The 16,646-nt window shown below is 43.2% G+C and overlaps 2 protein-coding genes across 3 annotated transcripts; both read right to left on the bottom strand.

Moving 5' to 3' along the window:
• Positions 1 to 143: 143 nt before the first annotated feature.
• On the bottom strand, positions 144 to 1,912 carry LOC130184058 (fatty acid-binding protein, liver-like). 2 transcript variants are annotated; one of them, XM_056399831.1, is made up of 4 exons: positions 1,293 to 1,912; positions 1,042 to 1,214; positions 554 to 643; positions 144 to 451 (listed from the first exon to the last, which is right to left on the bottom strand). In XM_056399831.1, the coding sequence occupies exons 1-4, from the start codon at positions 1,357 to 1,359 to the stop codon at positions 401 to 403; spliced, it is 381 nt and encodes a 126-aa protein (XP_056255806.1). In that variant the 5' UTR covers positions 1,360 to 1,912; the 3' UTR covers positions 144 to 400. The 2 variants fall into 2 exon arrangements, with proteins under 2 accessions (XP_056255806.1, XP_056255805.1); XM_056399830.1 differs by having other exon boundaries at positions 144 to 643.
• Positions 1,913 to 1,983: 71 nt separating this feature from the next.
• LOC130184056 (Na(+)/H(+) exchanger beta-like) lies at positions 1,984 to 15,096 on the bottom strand. Its single transcript, XM_056399829.1, has 12 exons — positions 14,371 to 15,096; positions 10,199 to 10,659; positions 8,845 to 9,095; positions 8,138 to 8,355; positions 7,739 to 7,935; positions 6,428 to 6,517; positions 6,024 to 6,094; positions 5,693 to 5,866; positions 5,194 to 5,308; positions 5,007 to 5,105; positions 4,801 to 4,873; positions 1,984 to 3,899 (listed from the first exon to the last, which is right to left on the bottom strand). The coding sequence occupies exons 1-12, from the start codon at positions 14,675 to 14,677 to the stop codon at positions 3,622 to 3,624; spliced, it is 2,334 nt and encodes a 777-aa protein (XP_056255804.1). The 5' UTR covers positions 14,678 to 15,096; the 3' UTR covers positions 1,984 to 3,621.
• Positions 15,097 to 16,646: the final 1,550 nt, after the last annotated feature.

The raw sequence follows: 16,646 nt of genomic DNA, 5'->3' as shown, positions 1-16,646 counted from the left end.
TTTTATTTTTATCACTCTATAGTTATCTTTGCTGGCAGTCTTCAGTGTTTCCTCAGTTCCTGTAATTATTGTCTTATTTCTATTGTTCTTATTTATGACTTGGCCATTTGTGTGTGTGTGTGTGTGTGTGTGTGTGTGTGGGGTTGTTTTTTTTATTACTTTTATTCTGTACAATCACAGTCTGATTGATTAACTGATTGATCGATTGATTGATTATGTATTAAAGGCCTTTTATACAGTATGTCTGTCTCCAGTAGCCGGTGGTCTTATATTTTGTCCATGCAGCAGACTGAATAAAACAAACATGTTGGTTCATTTAAATCATTCAAATTTATTCATAAATGTATTTAGTTTTGTTCATAATTTCCTGCTGCCTGAGAAGGGCTGAGAGATCTGCTGATTAGACTCGTTTACTTCTGCTGATGAAGGTCACAGATCCAGCAGTGACGGTCTGCAGCAGTGAGGAAGCAGAGACACAAATCAACATGATTCACATTCTGACCCTGAATCCTTCGTCTTCACAGCAGCTTTTAAAAGAACCAAAGACACGAACCTCGACCATGTCGTCGCCCTGGATCTCTCGGACAGAGGTGAACTTATCGGTCTGAGCGATCAGCTTCCCGCCCTCCTCTCTGACAGTGCACTGCTCAGGGACAGAGACAGGGACAGAGGATGTTGAACAGAAAACGTTGCTACTGTTGAAGCTAAAATATGTTTATTGCACAAATATCCTGAAGATTTTCCAGCAAAACTAAATAATTGCAGGAGACTGAGAGAAAGAAAATGAAATCCATCCATCCATCCTCAGTCTGTCTGGATAGATCTTGCAGGTATCACTGCAAACATCTTTTGGTGATTGTTTCATCATGAATCTGATTCTTTCAGCTTCAGATGCAGGAGGAAACACCGAGTCAAATCTCTGCAGCGCTGTCACCATCATTTAAAAGATGCTCTTTAGAAACTGGCATCATCAGCTCACATGAAACTCTGTCTTCACCTCTGCCTTTCTGCTGTGCATGCAGCGTCTGAGTCTTGGATCACCTTGAACTTCCTGCCGTCCACAGACGTCACCTCCGACTCTTTCCCGATGCTGAATGAATGGACTTTGGTGCAGACGGGAGTCTTCATCGTGCAGGTGAAGTCTTTGCCGTTCTGCTCGATCACTATCACCGGTTTCACCTCCTTACGCATCTTCACAATCATTTCAGGTGCATCTTGAAATCATATTAATAATAATTGATGTCTGCTACAGTTCATAGACAAAAAAATCCTGTAATTTATTCAATATTTACCTGCTACTTGCAGGAACTCCTCCAGGTTTTCCTCAGAATAAACCTTCCAGGTGCCGTTGAAGTCCATAACTAACCTGCTGCGTGTGTTGCCTGAGGATGTTTGTTGTTCTTCTTCTTGTCAAATCCCATCACGTCCTGCTGGTTGGCAGGTCGGGGACTTCAAACTCCCTGTTATTTAGACTGGAATTTCCAATGAGACCAACAACAGACGCAACTTCCTGTTGGTCCGTACTCAGGCCGTGGTGTCACATCTTACATCAATAGATCAAGTATTGTTGTTGTACAGGTGGTTTATATTTCCCCCCCTTTTCTCTCTACCAGCTACACTATGTGTCCCATTTCTACAAATCCAACAAAACTAGAACCAGCTCCTCGTGGTCGTATCCCTCCGCCACTCAGACTAGTTCCAGGTCACATCCCTGTTTCTCCAGAGTCAGAGAGAATATGAAGCATTCATGTGAGAGGTTCTCAACAAGTCTTGAGTAATGTCTAAAAGGTGTTTGCTGAGGTCACACTGACCTTTGACCTCTGACCACCAAAATCTAATAATTTCATCCAGGTGAATGTTAGTAGCAAATTTGAGGAAGTTCCTTCAAGGTGTTTCTGAGACGGACGGACGGACAACCTGAAAACAAAATGGCTGCCGCTCTGACTGTCGACGGCGAGCGGAATAATAAATGCAGATTCTTCCTGAACATCGACTGGGACAAACCTTTATTTCAGACAGGATTTAAAGCTTTTTCTTCATTTGACAAACATTCATGACTACGACACTTTTTTTTTTTCCAAGATACAAAAATACTTCAACTTGCAAACAAACACAGAAAGAACGCAAAAACATTTTAAGGCAAACGTTCGGCAGCTGAAGCTCAGGCAGAGCTGATCTCTTTAACCTCCAGTGAAACACCCTGTTTATTTAACATCACTGTGGAAATGTTACTGAAGCTGTTGGCAGTTAAAACACTTTGGCTTATAAGCAGTCACATCACAGACAGTCACTGTGCAGCACACTGAGGACAGACGGCGTCTGTTAGCAGGAGCCATGTTGCAGTCCCTGAGAAAACACTGAGCAGTCATGCAGCGACGGACAAACAGTGCCAAGCTTCTTCACAGACGTCGGTCCAACAATATCTGCAGCTTTGACTTTAAGAAGCTAATTTAGCATTCTTCAATTAGCAGAATGGTGTTTTCTATCCAAACAAACTGAGTCGACTTCAGTATTTTACACTTGATATTATGGCCTGTCAGTAAGGAGTTTTAAGGCATTTACCAACATTGATATTAGAGTTCAAAAATTAAACAGCACACAAACAATCATTAATCAAGAAGTCATTAAGGTTGGTTTAGTTTTTTAGACATTTACAGAGCAGCACTTTATAGTTAAAGAGTCTGTGTGTAGGTACAGCTGTGCTTTGAGCTACATGCTAATGTCAGGATGCTAACATGCTCACAATCACAATGTTAACGCGCTGATGCCAAGCAGGTAAAATGTGCACCGTCCTCATATTAGTTTAGGCTGTTAGCATGCTAACATTTGCTAATTAGCACAGAAGCTAAGGCTGATAGGAATGAGATTAGATATTTGGTCAGAAACCGAGGGGACAAATTGATCATTTGACCTGAAGGGGATGCTGGGTAAAAAGTTAAAGGTGATTACGGTTCATCCTGAGGGGAACATGCATGTCTGAACCAAATTTCATGACAGTGGTTTTTCAGATATTTCACTTAAAAGCACAAATGTGAACCTCGTGGTGGCACCAAAGGAAACGTCAGAGGATCACCAAAGTGAGAGAGATTCATCCTCTGGAGATCATGAATGTTTGTAATAACTTTCATGGAAGTTTGTCCAGTAAGATTTTTCAGTCTGGATCAAATTGTTGACAGACACATGAACTCAAACATATCTTAAAAACGTCTGTGACGTTGTTTGTTGTTGCCTTTCTGACATATCGTTCGGGCTCTACTTTATGGCGTAGTTATACTGTGCTTTGAGGTGGGTAAACTCCACCCGTCTGGTGCTTCAAGTTTGTTAAAAGAAGTGCTCTGTCTTTGTTGTGGGACTTGATGCGGATCTGCACGTTGAGACAAAATGTGGCTCATTCCAGTCTCATGATCCTGAAGCAGCAGACGGCCAGTGGAGCCTGCTTTGGTAGAAACTATGAGAAAATCATAAGTTGTGAAAAAGACAAAATCCAAAATCCCATATCACAAGATAAAAAATAATACTGAAATATAAATATGAAGCTTTGCTACGACTTCCATCCATTCAGATCACGAGTGACGATGAGAAAACATCCTTCACTTTCAAGTACTGTATGTTTGTGCTTCATCATGACAGGAAGGAGTCCCCCTCCCCCTCCCCCTCCCCCTCCTGGTTTGGACCCGGGTCACTGAGGCAGCGTGATAGCTTCAGTTGCTCCTGCTCCTCCTGATCGTCTGGAGCCTTCGCCTTCAGCTCCATGTCGCCTTCAGCTCGCGGCGTGCTGCTCTGATTGGGCCTCGGCTGAGACTCGTTCAACAGGCTGACGGCATCAGGAGGGCGGGGCTGAGGCTGAGAGTCCCGCCTCCTCGGGCTCTCACCGTCATCGTAGGTGTAAACCTGATGTTCTGGAAAGTAGAGACAATGTTTTAATGTATTAGAGCTTTAACGTCTACAGGCGTCTTTATTTAGCTTCTCTGACAAGTCGTGGAAAAAGTCAAAGCGCCACAATTTTAAAATACTCAGTTACAAGTAAAGTCCTATTTTACAAATCATACAACACAGAGCTGGAAGAAAATCTATTAAATTAAGTAAAAGAAAAAACACGAAGTGAGTAATAAAAAACAAAACATTACAGGGTCAATCATTCAATACTTCGACAAAATCTGCCCTTAAAGGCCTTTTACATATTTGATCCATTTGGTCCAAAGTTTAATAAACTCAGTTTTCCAAAGGTAATCTTTTACTATATATATATATATATATATATATATATATATATATATATACTGTATACTGTGTGTATATATATATATATCCACTCCACACCTGTATCGTAGAGGGTTCAGAGAAGTAACCAGCGCCTTGTGAGCACATTTATACAAACAGAAATCAAAACCAAACATTTCTTCATCTGATCGTCTCGACTGAAAATCAACATTTCCTGAAAAGATCAGAGTCAAATCTACTTTTTAGTGTTTGTGAAACTCGACCCAGAATCACTGGACGGTCCCAGAATTCACGCCACTGGTTTGTTTCCTGTCTCCAACACTTCATATCTTCCCGTAACGTGTGTTTCCTGTTTTGGTGTAATAAAGACATGAATAATACGTTCCCACCCAAACTCCCGCCATCATCACAGTTGGTGCATTTCCACACATCGATCGATCCTCATTGATACTGTACGGTTGATCTCTTTCCCATTTGACCTGTATGTTTGTAACGTCCTGTTTTCAACCAGAAATACGTCCAGAGTGAAAACTCCGTTCTCATGAGCAGATGTATGTTGATGAGAAATGTTTCACTGACCTGGTTCGAAACAGACTTTTCTCACTGGTGGAGTTTCCTGACGGTTTGCAGGAACCGTGAGGTAGTGACTCATCTGTGGACGGGACGTGACAGAGTGAGGAGGCACTTTAATTCAAAGCAGGTGGAGGTTTAATGATCTGGACACGAGCTTCATGTTGGCAGCAGCAGAATCAACCTATAATGTGTTTTCCATGTAAGAAACTCACCCTCCTCTCCATCTCCACTCTCTGCTTCCTGAAGCGAATCTCACTCACATTGTCCTCAAACGGGTCGATCATCAGGTCGTGTCTGCTGTAGGAGCGAAGCTGAGGAGCAGAGACATCAACACGAGCGTCAGAAGGTTCAGACACATCAGGAAACGAGTGCTGAACTCTTCCTGAACTCCTCCCTCACCCTCTGTCTGGTGTTCTGCAGGTTCACTCGCAGGATCTTCCTGATCTCTTGCTCACGGCTCTTGGAGATGCTCGGTATCGCTCGCTGTCTGACCGGACCTTTAGGCTGGATGTTCCTGCAGAGACACACGTAACATATCATTAATGTCTTAATACACAGAGACAGGAAGATTACGTCTAATAAAACCAACAAATTATCTTATAATCTTCTTTTATTAAGAGCTTTTCTTTGAGCTTTTAACTGCTCCGAAGCACAAAAGGAGCCTGAATCAGACGTTTGGCTTCTGATGAATTATTTGAACACTTTTTAAAAGCAACAGAGTTCAAATGATTAAGTAATTCATAAGAAAGGAAAAGAAAAACAGTCAGGTCTATAAAGATAAATATAATTTTGTGCAGCATAAATGTTTTTGGCAGCTCCTCACCTGTAAAGTTGAGATCCACTGACGCATATTAGACTTTAAGTTTGGTGCTTTATTTCAGAATAAACAGGGACTCACTGCATGGAGACGGAGGACACGATGGCGGGCAGCTTGGCGGCGCTCCCGCTCTCCACCAGCATCATGGCCTGTTTCATCTCCATCTTGTTGTAGAAGGAGATGAGCTGCGGCTCGGTGGAGCGCTCGCCGGCGATCAGCCACCTCTTCACGTAGGCCTTGTTGAAGCGGTTCAGCCTGAGCACAGAGGAAATACTGTCATGAAGGAGTCTGTGTGAACAGTGAACTACTCTCTCTCTGCACATGTGTGTGTTAAACACTTCAACCATCCCAATAACAGTGACGCCACAGAGAGGGAATCCCTCAGTAACGGCGAGGAGACGGAGCATCGTACTTGTCTTTCCAGTGATGGTGTCCATAGTGTCCACAGATGTCTTCAATCCCCGTGAGGAGATGATCCAGGAACTAAAGACAAAATGAGTTTTTATAGTCACAAAAAAAAAAAACATAAAAACATTAGGAAATCCCTCTTTTTATAAAAGGATCTTTCACTGGTTCTAAAACAGTTGTAAAAGCCCCAAATCACCAGATGTTTGAACTTAATTGTTTTGTAATTAAAGTCCTGTTTTATGTGTTGATGTCACCATAACATAAAAAATGTTAATGACAAAAACTTTATTACTAGACACCAAATTAATTCACTAAGCAAACAGAAATTTAGATGTTGGTTTTTAAGGTTGACACATCACCTGTGTTTACATCGTCATGGTGACGGTAATTCACCACCACACATCTCACCTGTGTGTGAATCTCCTCGTTAATTGACCCTTTGCTCTCCTTCTTCTTCTTCACTGCCAGGAGCTCCACCAGAGGCCGGATGGTCATCCCCTGAGGACAGACACTGAGCTTTAACAGAGTCTTTAAGTCTGACCTGGTGAGTGCAGGTTGGTGCGGCTCCTCCCCCTCTAACCCCTAACCCCTCACCCCTCACCTCTAACCCCTAACCCCTCACCCCTCACCCCTCACCCCTCACCCCTCACCCCTCACCCCTCACCACCAGAGGGCAGTAAAGACCATGTGTTGCTCTATATGGAAGCACAAACATGACTGAACAGGAAAAATAAATGGATGTAAAAGAATAATTATCGTTTATAGTAACTTATTTCTGAATTAAGTCATTTACATTAATCACTTCTTAAAGCTTATTTAACTAATTAGCCTGAATTAATGTTGTTTTTATGTTTGACGTCTTATTATTTTTATTATATCTTGTTTATTTTAATCCCTGTATCTTTGTTTTTATCGTTTTGTGTGAAACGCTTTGTAACATTGACTTTGAGAGGCGTTATACAAAATAATTTTTCTCTTCTAATAACACTAATAATAATAATAATAATAATACGGAAAATGCTTTTTTTAACCTTTACATATTGTTCAGGTCAAATTTAACACGTTCTGGCATGTGACAGCAGTAAAAACACCATAAATGTCTTTTATGACTTTTCCTAAAGTGACCCAAAATACACCAAAATGAAAATATTACAATATTTTATACTTTTGTTCAGGTGCTGTGAATGTTTGTACATTGAGGCTGTTCGGGTCAAATCTGAGCCGTATCTATTGAAGTGGATTGTAGATCCACAGATATTAGATCTGTGGGTCAGATGAAGGAACATGGAGGTTCGGGGGTCGTCAGAAGGTTATAAAGGAACCTGAGCTGCCACTTCACTGACTGAGGTCATGGCAGCAGACAGACGGAGCAGTGATGAAAACCTACAGATACTCTCTCCCTGCTCCGACACATTAATGAAGGATTAATCCTCCATGTATTAATGTCAGAGAGGCTGTTTATACTTTCTACATAGATCTGTGGTTCTAGATTCACTACAGACTCTGATCATGAGGGAGCTCTGACTGTGGAGGCAGAGACATGAACAGTATGTGAGGGTTAATCAATTTGTCCATTGTATAGATTTATTTTCTAAAATATTTCATCTTAAGTATCGTTATGCCAAGATTTATATTCTATGAAATGAATGTCGTAACCCTTTCCTTCAGTATTATATGAATAAACGTGACGTACTGGAGCTCAGTTCTACTTTCTCTCACCTGCACAAACACAGTGAAGAAGATGACGGTGATGATGGCGGTGAGGAACATGTTCTTCAACTTGCTGTTGGTCAGCAGGAAGCCCAGAGAGAAGGCGATGGCACCTCGCAGGCCACCGTAGGCCACGATGAACTGGTCCTTCTTGGTCAACTTCACAATACGGAATTTATTGATGACGTAGGTGAGACCGATGACGCCTGACACACAGGAAACAACAGGGGAAGTTAAGAAAACGTAACTTACATGAGTTTATATTTTACTAAATGTATGAAAAGACAAATATAGACAGGACAACCAACAACAGTCAGGTGCCATCATCAATACTTTCACATATTGACTTTAATAAATCAGTGATATTTATTTAAAACATGTAATCAGGCCAAGTTTCTTCGTACTGACCCAGAACCCTCGACACTAAACAGATGATGACGGTGAAAATGACAAAGGTCCAGTTCCAGGCGTGAGGACCGGCCACCGTGGAAACGCCGAGGAAGATGAAGATGAGCGTCTCGCTGACGCTGCTCCACATCTTCAGGAAGTATTTGATGGTGGTGTAGGACTTGTGGGAGATGTTGGCCTCCACGTACGGCCGCATCATCACGCCGCACGCAATCAACCTGATCAGGACGGGAGGGAAAGAAGGGAAGTGATAAACGTGTGAATATGGAGCGAGAAAGTTTCTGTTCATTTAAAGCTGCATGAGAAAATATTTGTATGTTAAAATAAAACATCAAAAGTTTCTGTAATGCAGAAGTGAAGCCAATTAAAAGCTGCAACTAAAAACTAATTTAAAAATATCTTGCGATGCAATAATTAATAAATAATTCATCATTTACAAATAAATAAATACAATTTAATTTAATAAATGAAATCACAGTGGATTGTCATAAAGGACGTGTTTATGTTTCATTGTCTCCGCTCCAAAGAAAGACGGTGAAACCTTTTCATGGAGTCTGATGCCAAAAGGTTTCAGATCCTCTGGTTTAAAGGTTCTGTCTAAATCCTGGTCCTGGATAAATAAAGGTTCAGAATCATCACGTCTGTTTTCCATCAGTCAAACAGGAGGAACCAGATTTTTCGAGGCGTCGCCGGCGACTCGGACTTACGACATGATGCCCGACAGGTGGAAGACCTCGGCGGACAGGTACGCCATGTAGCTGTAGAGGAAAACAAACAGGGGCTCGATGACGCGGGTGTGAGAGGTGAAGCGGGAAGTGAAAGCTCCCAGGACGCCGTAGATGGCCCCCACCATGATGCCCCCCAGGGACACCACCAAGAAACAGACGACGCCGAGGAGGGCGTCGCCCACGGTGACCGTCCCTGCGTGGGAAAACTCCTCGAACAGGTGATACAGCACCTGCGGGGGGGGGGGGGGTATTAGATGTGATGATTCTTTTATTGTCTTTTATTTACCTCCATCTGGTGATTAGCAGAACGTCCAAACAACTGGAATCACCTCCTCGTGGTCGTATCCCTCCGCCACTCAAACTAGTTCCAGCTCACTTCCTGTTTATCCAGAGTCATAAAATATAAAATATGATCCATTTGTGTGAAAGTCTTGAGTAACGGCTAAAAAGTGTCTCGTGCGGTCACCGTGACCTTTGACCTTTAGCCACCAAAATCTAATCAGTTCATCCACGAGTTGCTTCAAGGCGTCACAGAGAGATCGTGTCCATGAGAACGAGACCTACCACCTCAAAACAAAATGGCCTCCTCCTGAACGTCGTTTCCTCGGAGGAATAAAAAGAATCCAGATATCGTGAAACGACCTTTTTACTTCGACAGTTTCATTATTTACGTCCTTCTGTGTTTTTATACTGATCGTGGTTCAGATTTCTGTTCTCATTAATCTTCAGTGGTTCCTTCCTGCTCTCACGTCTGCAGCAGTGATATGAATAAAAGATGCTGTAATCACTGTCACTGTGCTGCAGTCTGATGTTTGCTGCTGCTGAACGGATCAATAAATCATAAACCACAGTGTTAATCGGCTCGTTCCTCTGAACAGACCTCCTTTGTTTTATTGCAGCTGAAATTATAATTCAAATGAAAATCTATGAATTTCTCATCATCAGAAACATCTCGACAGAACTTCTTCACATTCGGCACAAACATCCGCCTGAACTCAAGGATGAACCGATTAGATTTTGGTGGTCAAAGGTCAAAGGTCAAATGTCGGAGTGACCTCACAAAACACAACAAAATTTCACACAAATGGTTCATATTTTATATTTTGTGACTCTGGATAAACAGGAAGTGACCTGGAACTAGTGTGAGTGGCGGAGGGATACGACCACGAGGAGGTGATGGTAGTTTAATGTAAAATCTCAATCTAAAATGTAGTGGAGTTAAAGTGTAAAAAAGTATTAAAAACTCAGGTAAAGTCCAAATAAAACAAAATCATATATAAATCCAGAACTTGTAGACATGTACTCAGTTACTTTCCGCCTTCCTTTGACTCACCACGGTGACGGCGTCGTTGAGCAGCGACTCCCCGAACACGAGGATGTGCAGCAGCTCGTTGATGTGGATCTCCTCGAACACGGCGAGGACGGCCACGGGGTCGACGGCCGAGACGATGGAGCCGAAGAGGAGGCAGGACAGCAGGTCGACGCTGCTCAGCTGGGCGCCTTCGATCTGACACACGCCGTACATCATCCCGCCCACGAAGAAGGCGTTCCACAGCGTGCCCACCACCGCGAACACCAGGATGGTGCCCATGTTCTCCATGAAGGGGCGGATGGGCAGGAAGTAGCCGGCGTCCAGGATGATAGGCGGCAGCAGGTAGAGGAAGAAGAGCTTGGAGTCCAGGATGGGGGCTTCCTCTCCGATCGCTTTGATGATGCCGCCGACGAGCAGACCGACCACGATCAGCAGGCAGCTCTCTGGGACCACGTGAGACACTCGGGGGATGATGTGGAAACCTGCAGAGCAATTAATAATCATTTTATCATCAATTAACCTGCTGATTATTTCCTCAACTAGTCATTTTGTCTAAGAAAAAATGGCAGAAAATTGTCCATTATAATAATAAATTATAATTTCTCACATCCCAAAGTGACACTTTAAAATGTGTTTTATCCAAAGCCACATATATTCAGTTTATTATCATATATGACAAAGAAAAGTATGAAGTCTTCACTTTTAGGAATCTGGAACCAGCAGATGATTCACGTCGGCCAAGAACTCCCTGATGATAAGAGTCTGTAGTGAATCTTGAATCAGATCATAGAAAGTATAAACAGCCTCTCTGACATTAATACATGGAGGATTAATTCTTAATTAATGTGTCAGAGCAGGGAGAGAGTATCTTTAGGTTTTACACAACTTATTTTAGAGAAAAACATCTACTAGCACACAACATCATTTCCCTGTTTTCCCTAAGACATGAAAACATAACAGCCGTAATGATTTAAATGTATTTTATTGAAAGTGAAAATGACAAGAACATTCTGTAACTGGATTTATATACAACCAGATCCAGATCAGATCCAGATCAGATCCAGGCCTCAGAACCGACTGTCTGCTGCCAGAACCTCAGTCAGAGAAGATGCAGCTCAGGTTCCTTTATAATCTTCTGATTTTTAATTTGAACTGAAAACTTTACCTCAGGCTCAAACTTGTTTTATAAGTCAATTTAAATCCAACAGCAGCTGGTGTTCACTGTCAGAGACACGAGACAGACTTCAGACCTTCACCTCGTACAGGCAGTCAGTCAGTCAGTCAGTCAGTCAGTCAGTCAGTCAGTCAGTCGTTTATCTCTGTGTCCCAGCAGTTAAAAAGAAAAGACCTCATGAAATATGAAACATGTTGCAGCAGCTGCAGGAAACAAACAGACTGTCTGTCCACCTGTCTCTCTCTCTCTGTCTCTCTCTCTCTCTCTCTGTCTCTCTCTCTCTGTCTCTCTCCGTCTCTCTCTCTGTCTCTCTCTCTCTCTGTCTGTCTCCGTCTCTCTCTCTGTCTGTCTGTCTTTTCTTCACTGTTTGTCTTTATCATTTATTAGAAGTCCCTTTGACTTCTGGGTAAATGTGATGACATTTCTCAGTTTTCAGATTATTTTACAAACCACTTGATTAATGAAGAAGAGAATCATCATCAGTCTCAGTCCTGAACCTGAACCAGAACCAGAACCAGAACCAGTCAGCAGCCAAAGTCACTGTAATATTAACAGTAGAACAGTGACTTGTTCTCTCAGTGTGAGTCATGTGACCGAGGTCCAGGCTGCTGTAACCAACGTTTTCCACCGTCTTTCAGTCAGTCAGTGGTCTCGTGCCCCCCCCCCCCCCCCCCCCCCCCCCCCGACTCTGCACACTGAGATCTTTGTTATCGACCGTTGCACTCGGACAGGAAGTTGGACCGGCCCTGAGGGACGCCGGCTGGACGGACAGATAAGATGGTGGAGAGCTTCAGAGACGGACCACAGAGAGATTCCTACAGCTGATCAGCCTCGACTTCACCGTCGCCATCTGTGTTCCAACGGTAGAATAAACTCAGAGACGCAGCTGCAGCCTGAACATCAGACGCTGCTCGACACCACACTGAGCACTGCTGCGACCTCATGGACCAACGCTGCTGCTTTCTCTTTTATTTCTTTACTAATCCGCCAATTATTTTCTCTATTGATCGTTTAGTCCATCAAATGTTTAGAATTTGTGAGAAATTGGATTTTATATTTACAGCTCATGGTAATGTCGTAAAGTTTCAGACAGTTTAAAACCTTATGATAAACAATTTTTATTTTCATTTTCAATTCTTTACAAATATCAGAGTGAGAATATTTGACATTTTTGTTCAATAAATTACAAACTATGACTTGATTATCAAAATTTGACTATTTTTGACTATATTGACTAATTCTGGGCAGTTTTTACCTTTAATGGGGGGGGGGGGTTATTGTGCAGTCAATTAACTAATCGATTAAAGGCTAATTGTTGCAGCTCTATCAGGGTTTAAGGCACTAAGAACAAGTCGGTGTCTGAATGAATAAAGAGAAACTGTAGTTTATAGTGATGTTTGGAGTTTATATTCTGATTCACATGTTCTGGTTTATTTTTGGGTTCAGTTTGATTTTTTTTGACACCACAGCCTGAACACACACACACACACACACCACACACACACACACACACACACACACACACACACAGTGTCAGAGTGTCTGATACGAGCTGAATGAGCCAGCTTCCTGTTGATAACCTGTTGCTAACCGTTAGCATTAGCCTGTGTGTAGCTACGTGGGAGCTAAAGGTCACTGAGCAACAGATGAATGATCAGAACTCTCCACAGAGATTCATTTAAACAGCTGCTCTGTCTCCGTCTGTCTCCTGCACGGACAGAGACACGTTAACACCGAACACACTCACTAAAATAAGTTTGTGTGTCTCTGGATCCGGGTGGAAACTCTCTCTCCTCTGCAGAGGGAGAAACAGCCTCAGTGCAGCTAAAAATAAGAACCCAAAGAAAATATGGCCCCAGGGACGAGGACAGCCCCGACTCCGATTTCACATCATCACCAATCTGACCCTGAATCCTCTTTCATCCTTTTATCAGATCAGAGTAACTGAAGTTAAAAAGTCACAGATCGGATCTGTGATCACCTGTGGGGTGATGGGTTACCTGCATGTTTTCTGATAAAAGAATAAAAACACAGAGAGAGAAAAGGTTCATTAAGAGATTTGTTTGCATTAATCTGGATATTCTGCCGACGGGGAACCGGATCCAAAATGGAACCAGCTGTTAGAACTCGACCCCAACCACGCCATAGTGATAACAGCTGTAGTAAACCTTCAGTGTCAGCGTTTACCTGTGTCAGGTAAACTGACCTCAGTGATGTCACTCGAGTCGAGTTAGAACCAAGTGCTCTCACCAGACCTGCTACTACCTGAATCCCACCTGAGTCCCCAACTGAACTGTTGGCACTCCAGTTGAATTGTGGGTAATGTAGGCGCTGAGGAAGAAGGTTCTGCTGTGTGTTTCTCACCTGTCCACCATGAATCTGACGTTGTTCAAGGAGTTTCAGTTTAATTGGTTCGATGCTCTTTTAAAAGGAATATTTTGAGTTTTTACATTAACCATTAAAAAAACGTTGATATTCTTTCATCTTCTGAAGAAGTTTGATGAGTCAACAGAGAAAAATCTCTTTTTATTCCAGTTGGACGACCACGCATCAGCTATTTTCATTATCAATAATCAGCTGATTACTTTCTCCAGGACTAGATTAATCGTTTGGTCTTTAAAAAAAAAATTCAGAAGCAGAAAAATTCCCAGTAAAATTTCAGATGTTTTGTTTGTTTCTTTTACTTTATTATTAAGTTTTTGTCAACGGAGCTGGATTAGAAACTAATCATCTCAGCTCCAGTTGTTTCTACTTGAATCTACAGCTGCTGTTTATTGGTTTAATTTATAAAAATATAAGTTCTTTCTTTGTTTCTCTGTTGTTTTTAGTGTTTCTGTTCTTTTCTCAGAAATATTTTAAATGTTCAGGACTACAGTTTCTAAATGTTGTATAACAGAGATCTGGAGGATCAGACCTTTAATTAATGAATGAGCAGGTTCCTCTCTCAGACCTGGGGGGGGTGATGGGGGGGGTGATAGGGGGGGGGGGGGGGGGTGATGGGGGGGGGGGGTGAACTCACCCAGCTTCATGAGCAGAGCCAGCAGGATCCACAGGGAGATCTCAAACGGCTTCCTGACGTGCTCGTAGTTGAAGGAGAGGACGGGGAAAGCCTTCCTGTGAGCCGAGGAGTTGGTCTGGTGCTGGTCCTGCTCGGGGACCCGGGTCGGGTTCCGTGTCCGAGTCTCGTTGTTTCCAGAAACAACATCCTGGCTGGCGGAGGACACGGACACGGACACGGACACGGACACAGAGACCAGCAGCAAGACGCAGAAGACGGCGCTGAGTCTCGGAGCGGAGCGGCTCCGGGCGGGACGCAGCTCAGCCATTTTCAGACGCTCTGACGGCAGCAGCTGCTCGGCAGCTGCTCGGCAGCTGTTCGGCTGCTGCTCGGCTCCGGCTCGGCTCCGGCTCGGCTCTAGATCCGGTGAAGATGAAGATGAAGATGGTGCGCCACGGAGCAGCGCGCACTTTTACGCCCAAACTCTCCAGACATGTTAAAACGACGCGGAGTTTTGGAAGAACGGACAGGTGTGAGCGCGTGTCATCAGCAGGTGTTGATTTTAAATCATCATGGCGTCTCTCTCTCTCCCGCTCAGATGATTTAAACGCTGGTGGTTTGTTCTCTGGTTGATCCGGACTCTGTTTCTCCTCTAACGTGACTCTGAGAACTCACAGCAAGTCACAACATCATCACACATCTCTCTCTCTCTCCCTCTCTCTCCCTCTCTCTCTCTCCCTCTCTCTCTCTCCCTCTCTCTCCCTCTCTGTCTCTCCCTCTCTCTCTCTCTCCCTCTCTCCCTCTCTCTCTCTCTCCCTCTCTCTCTCTCCCTCTCTCTCCCTCTCTCTCTCTCTCTCCCTCTCTCTCTCTCTCTCTCTACAGGCAGCTCATCTGAGGCTCAGGGGAGAGAGCGACACCTGCTGGAGCGGAGGATTACAACCACCTCCAGGCAGCACGAGGACACACCTGTGTGCATACTGGATCTGTGCTGGAAACTAGATTACTACTAGATTTTCAGAGTAAAAGTATTCAGATGCTTTACTCAAGTAAAAGAATACAACAATTATTTCAGTCATTTAAAAAAGTTCCATATTTTCTTCTTCTGTGTTTTATTTGAAGTGTTGATCCATCAGAAGATATAAAAACCATCTCAGTGTAGTTTCACATCTCCTCTCTCAGGCTTCTCTCTGCAGCTCTAGTAACAACAGGTCAGTGAGCCAATCAGAAGAGAGGAGGCTCTGAGCCTCTCTTCTGATTGGTCTGAGTGATCCAATAAAAATACAGCAGATTTCAGGTAAAAACACTCAGAGAAACCAAATCCTGCAAGGTTTGGATGGTGGGTCCAGGTGGGCGGGGCTTGGTGACTGCTTTGTTGTGACATCACAAAGTTCCAGAAGTCCTGACGGCTGGTTTTAAGGCTCAGTTTCTGAATACAGGCTGTGTGCATTTCTCTGTGGACTGAGGCTTTGATACTTTCACAGTATAGTAAAATAAATTCTGAATATTTTCTGGTTTCAGCTTCTGAAATGATGATTTACTGCTTTTTTGTGTCATAAATGACTGTAAACTGAATATCTTTGGGTTTGTCCGGTCAAACAAAACAAGACATTTGAAGACGTCATATATATATATATATATATATATATATATTATATATATATATATATATATATATATATGACCATTGATGGTACTGCTGTGGTGCAGATGACCTGCATCATATTTCTGGGTGTGTAGACTACATCACGGAGGACCTCTCCTGGACTAATGACACTGCATCACTGCCTCCAACCACAACACCCTGCAGCCCACAGTGAATGGGGGGGGGGCATCCAGCAGAGAGAGAGAGAGAGAGAGAGAGAGAGAGAGAGAGAGAGACTCCATCCATCCCTCACTGCCTCTTCAGTCGCCTGCCACCAGAGTCTGATCCACCAGACTGGGTAACAGTTTTATCCATCAGACTGTCAGTTGCTGATGCTGAACTCTCTCCCCTCTTCCTCCAAAAGATCTGGACTGTAACTCACCATCATCATCATCATCATCACCATCATCACCATCACCACCATCACCATCACCATCATCATCATCACCATCACCACCATCACCATCATCATCACCATCATCATCATCTGCAGGTGTGAAAATCTCTGAGGGAAAAAACAGTTTGATGAGTCACGAGTCACTTTCCTGCCTCAGATTAATAATAAAATGACGACTACTCTCACTGACCTTAAATGACCCCGTTCATCCTCCTCTTCTCATTCACACGGAGGGAAATGTTATGTGTTGTTTGAAAT

This window comes from Seriola aureovittata, chromosome 16 (assembly GCF_021018895.1).
Source record: "Seriola aureovittata isolate HTS-2021-v1 ecotype China chromosome 16, ASM2101889v1, whole genome shotgun sequence".
Classification (NCBI taxonomy): Eukaryota; Metazoa; Chordata; class Actinopteri; order Carangiformes; family Carangidae; genus Seriola; species Seriola aureovittata.
The sequence above is the reverse complement of the archived record's forward strand: the minus strand, read 5'-3'. Positions and strand labels throughout refer to the sequence as shown.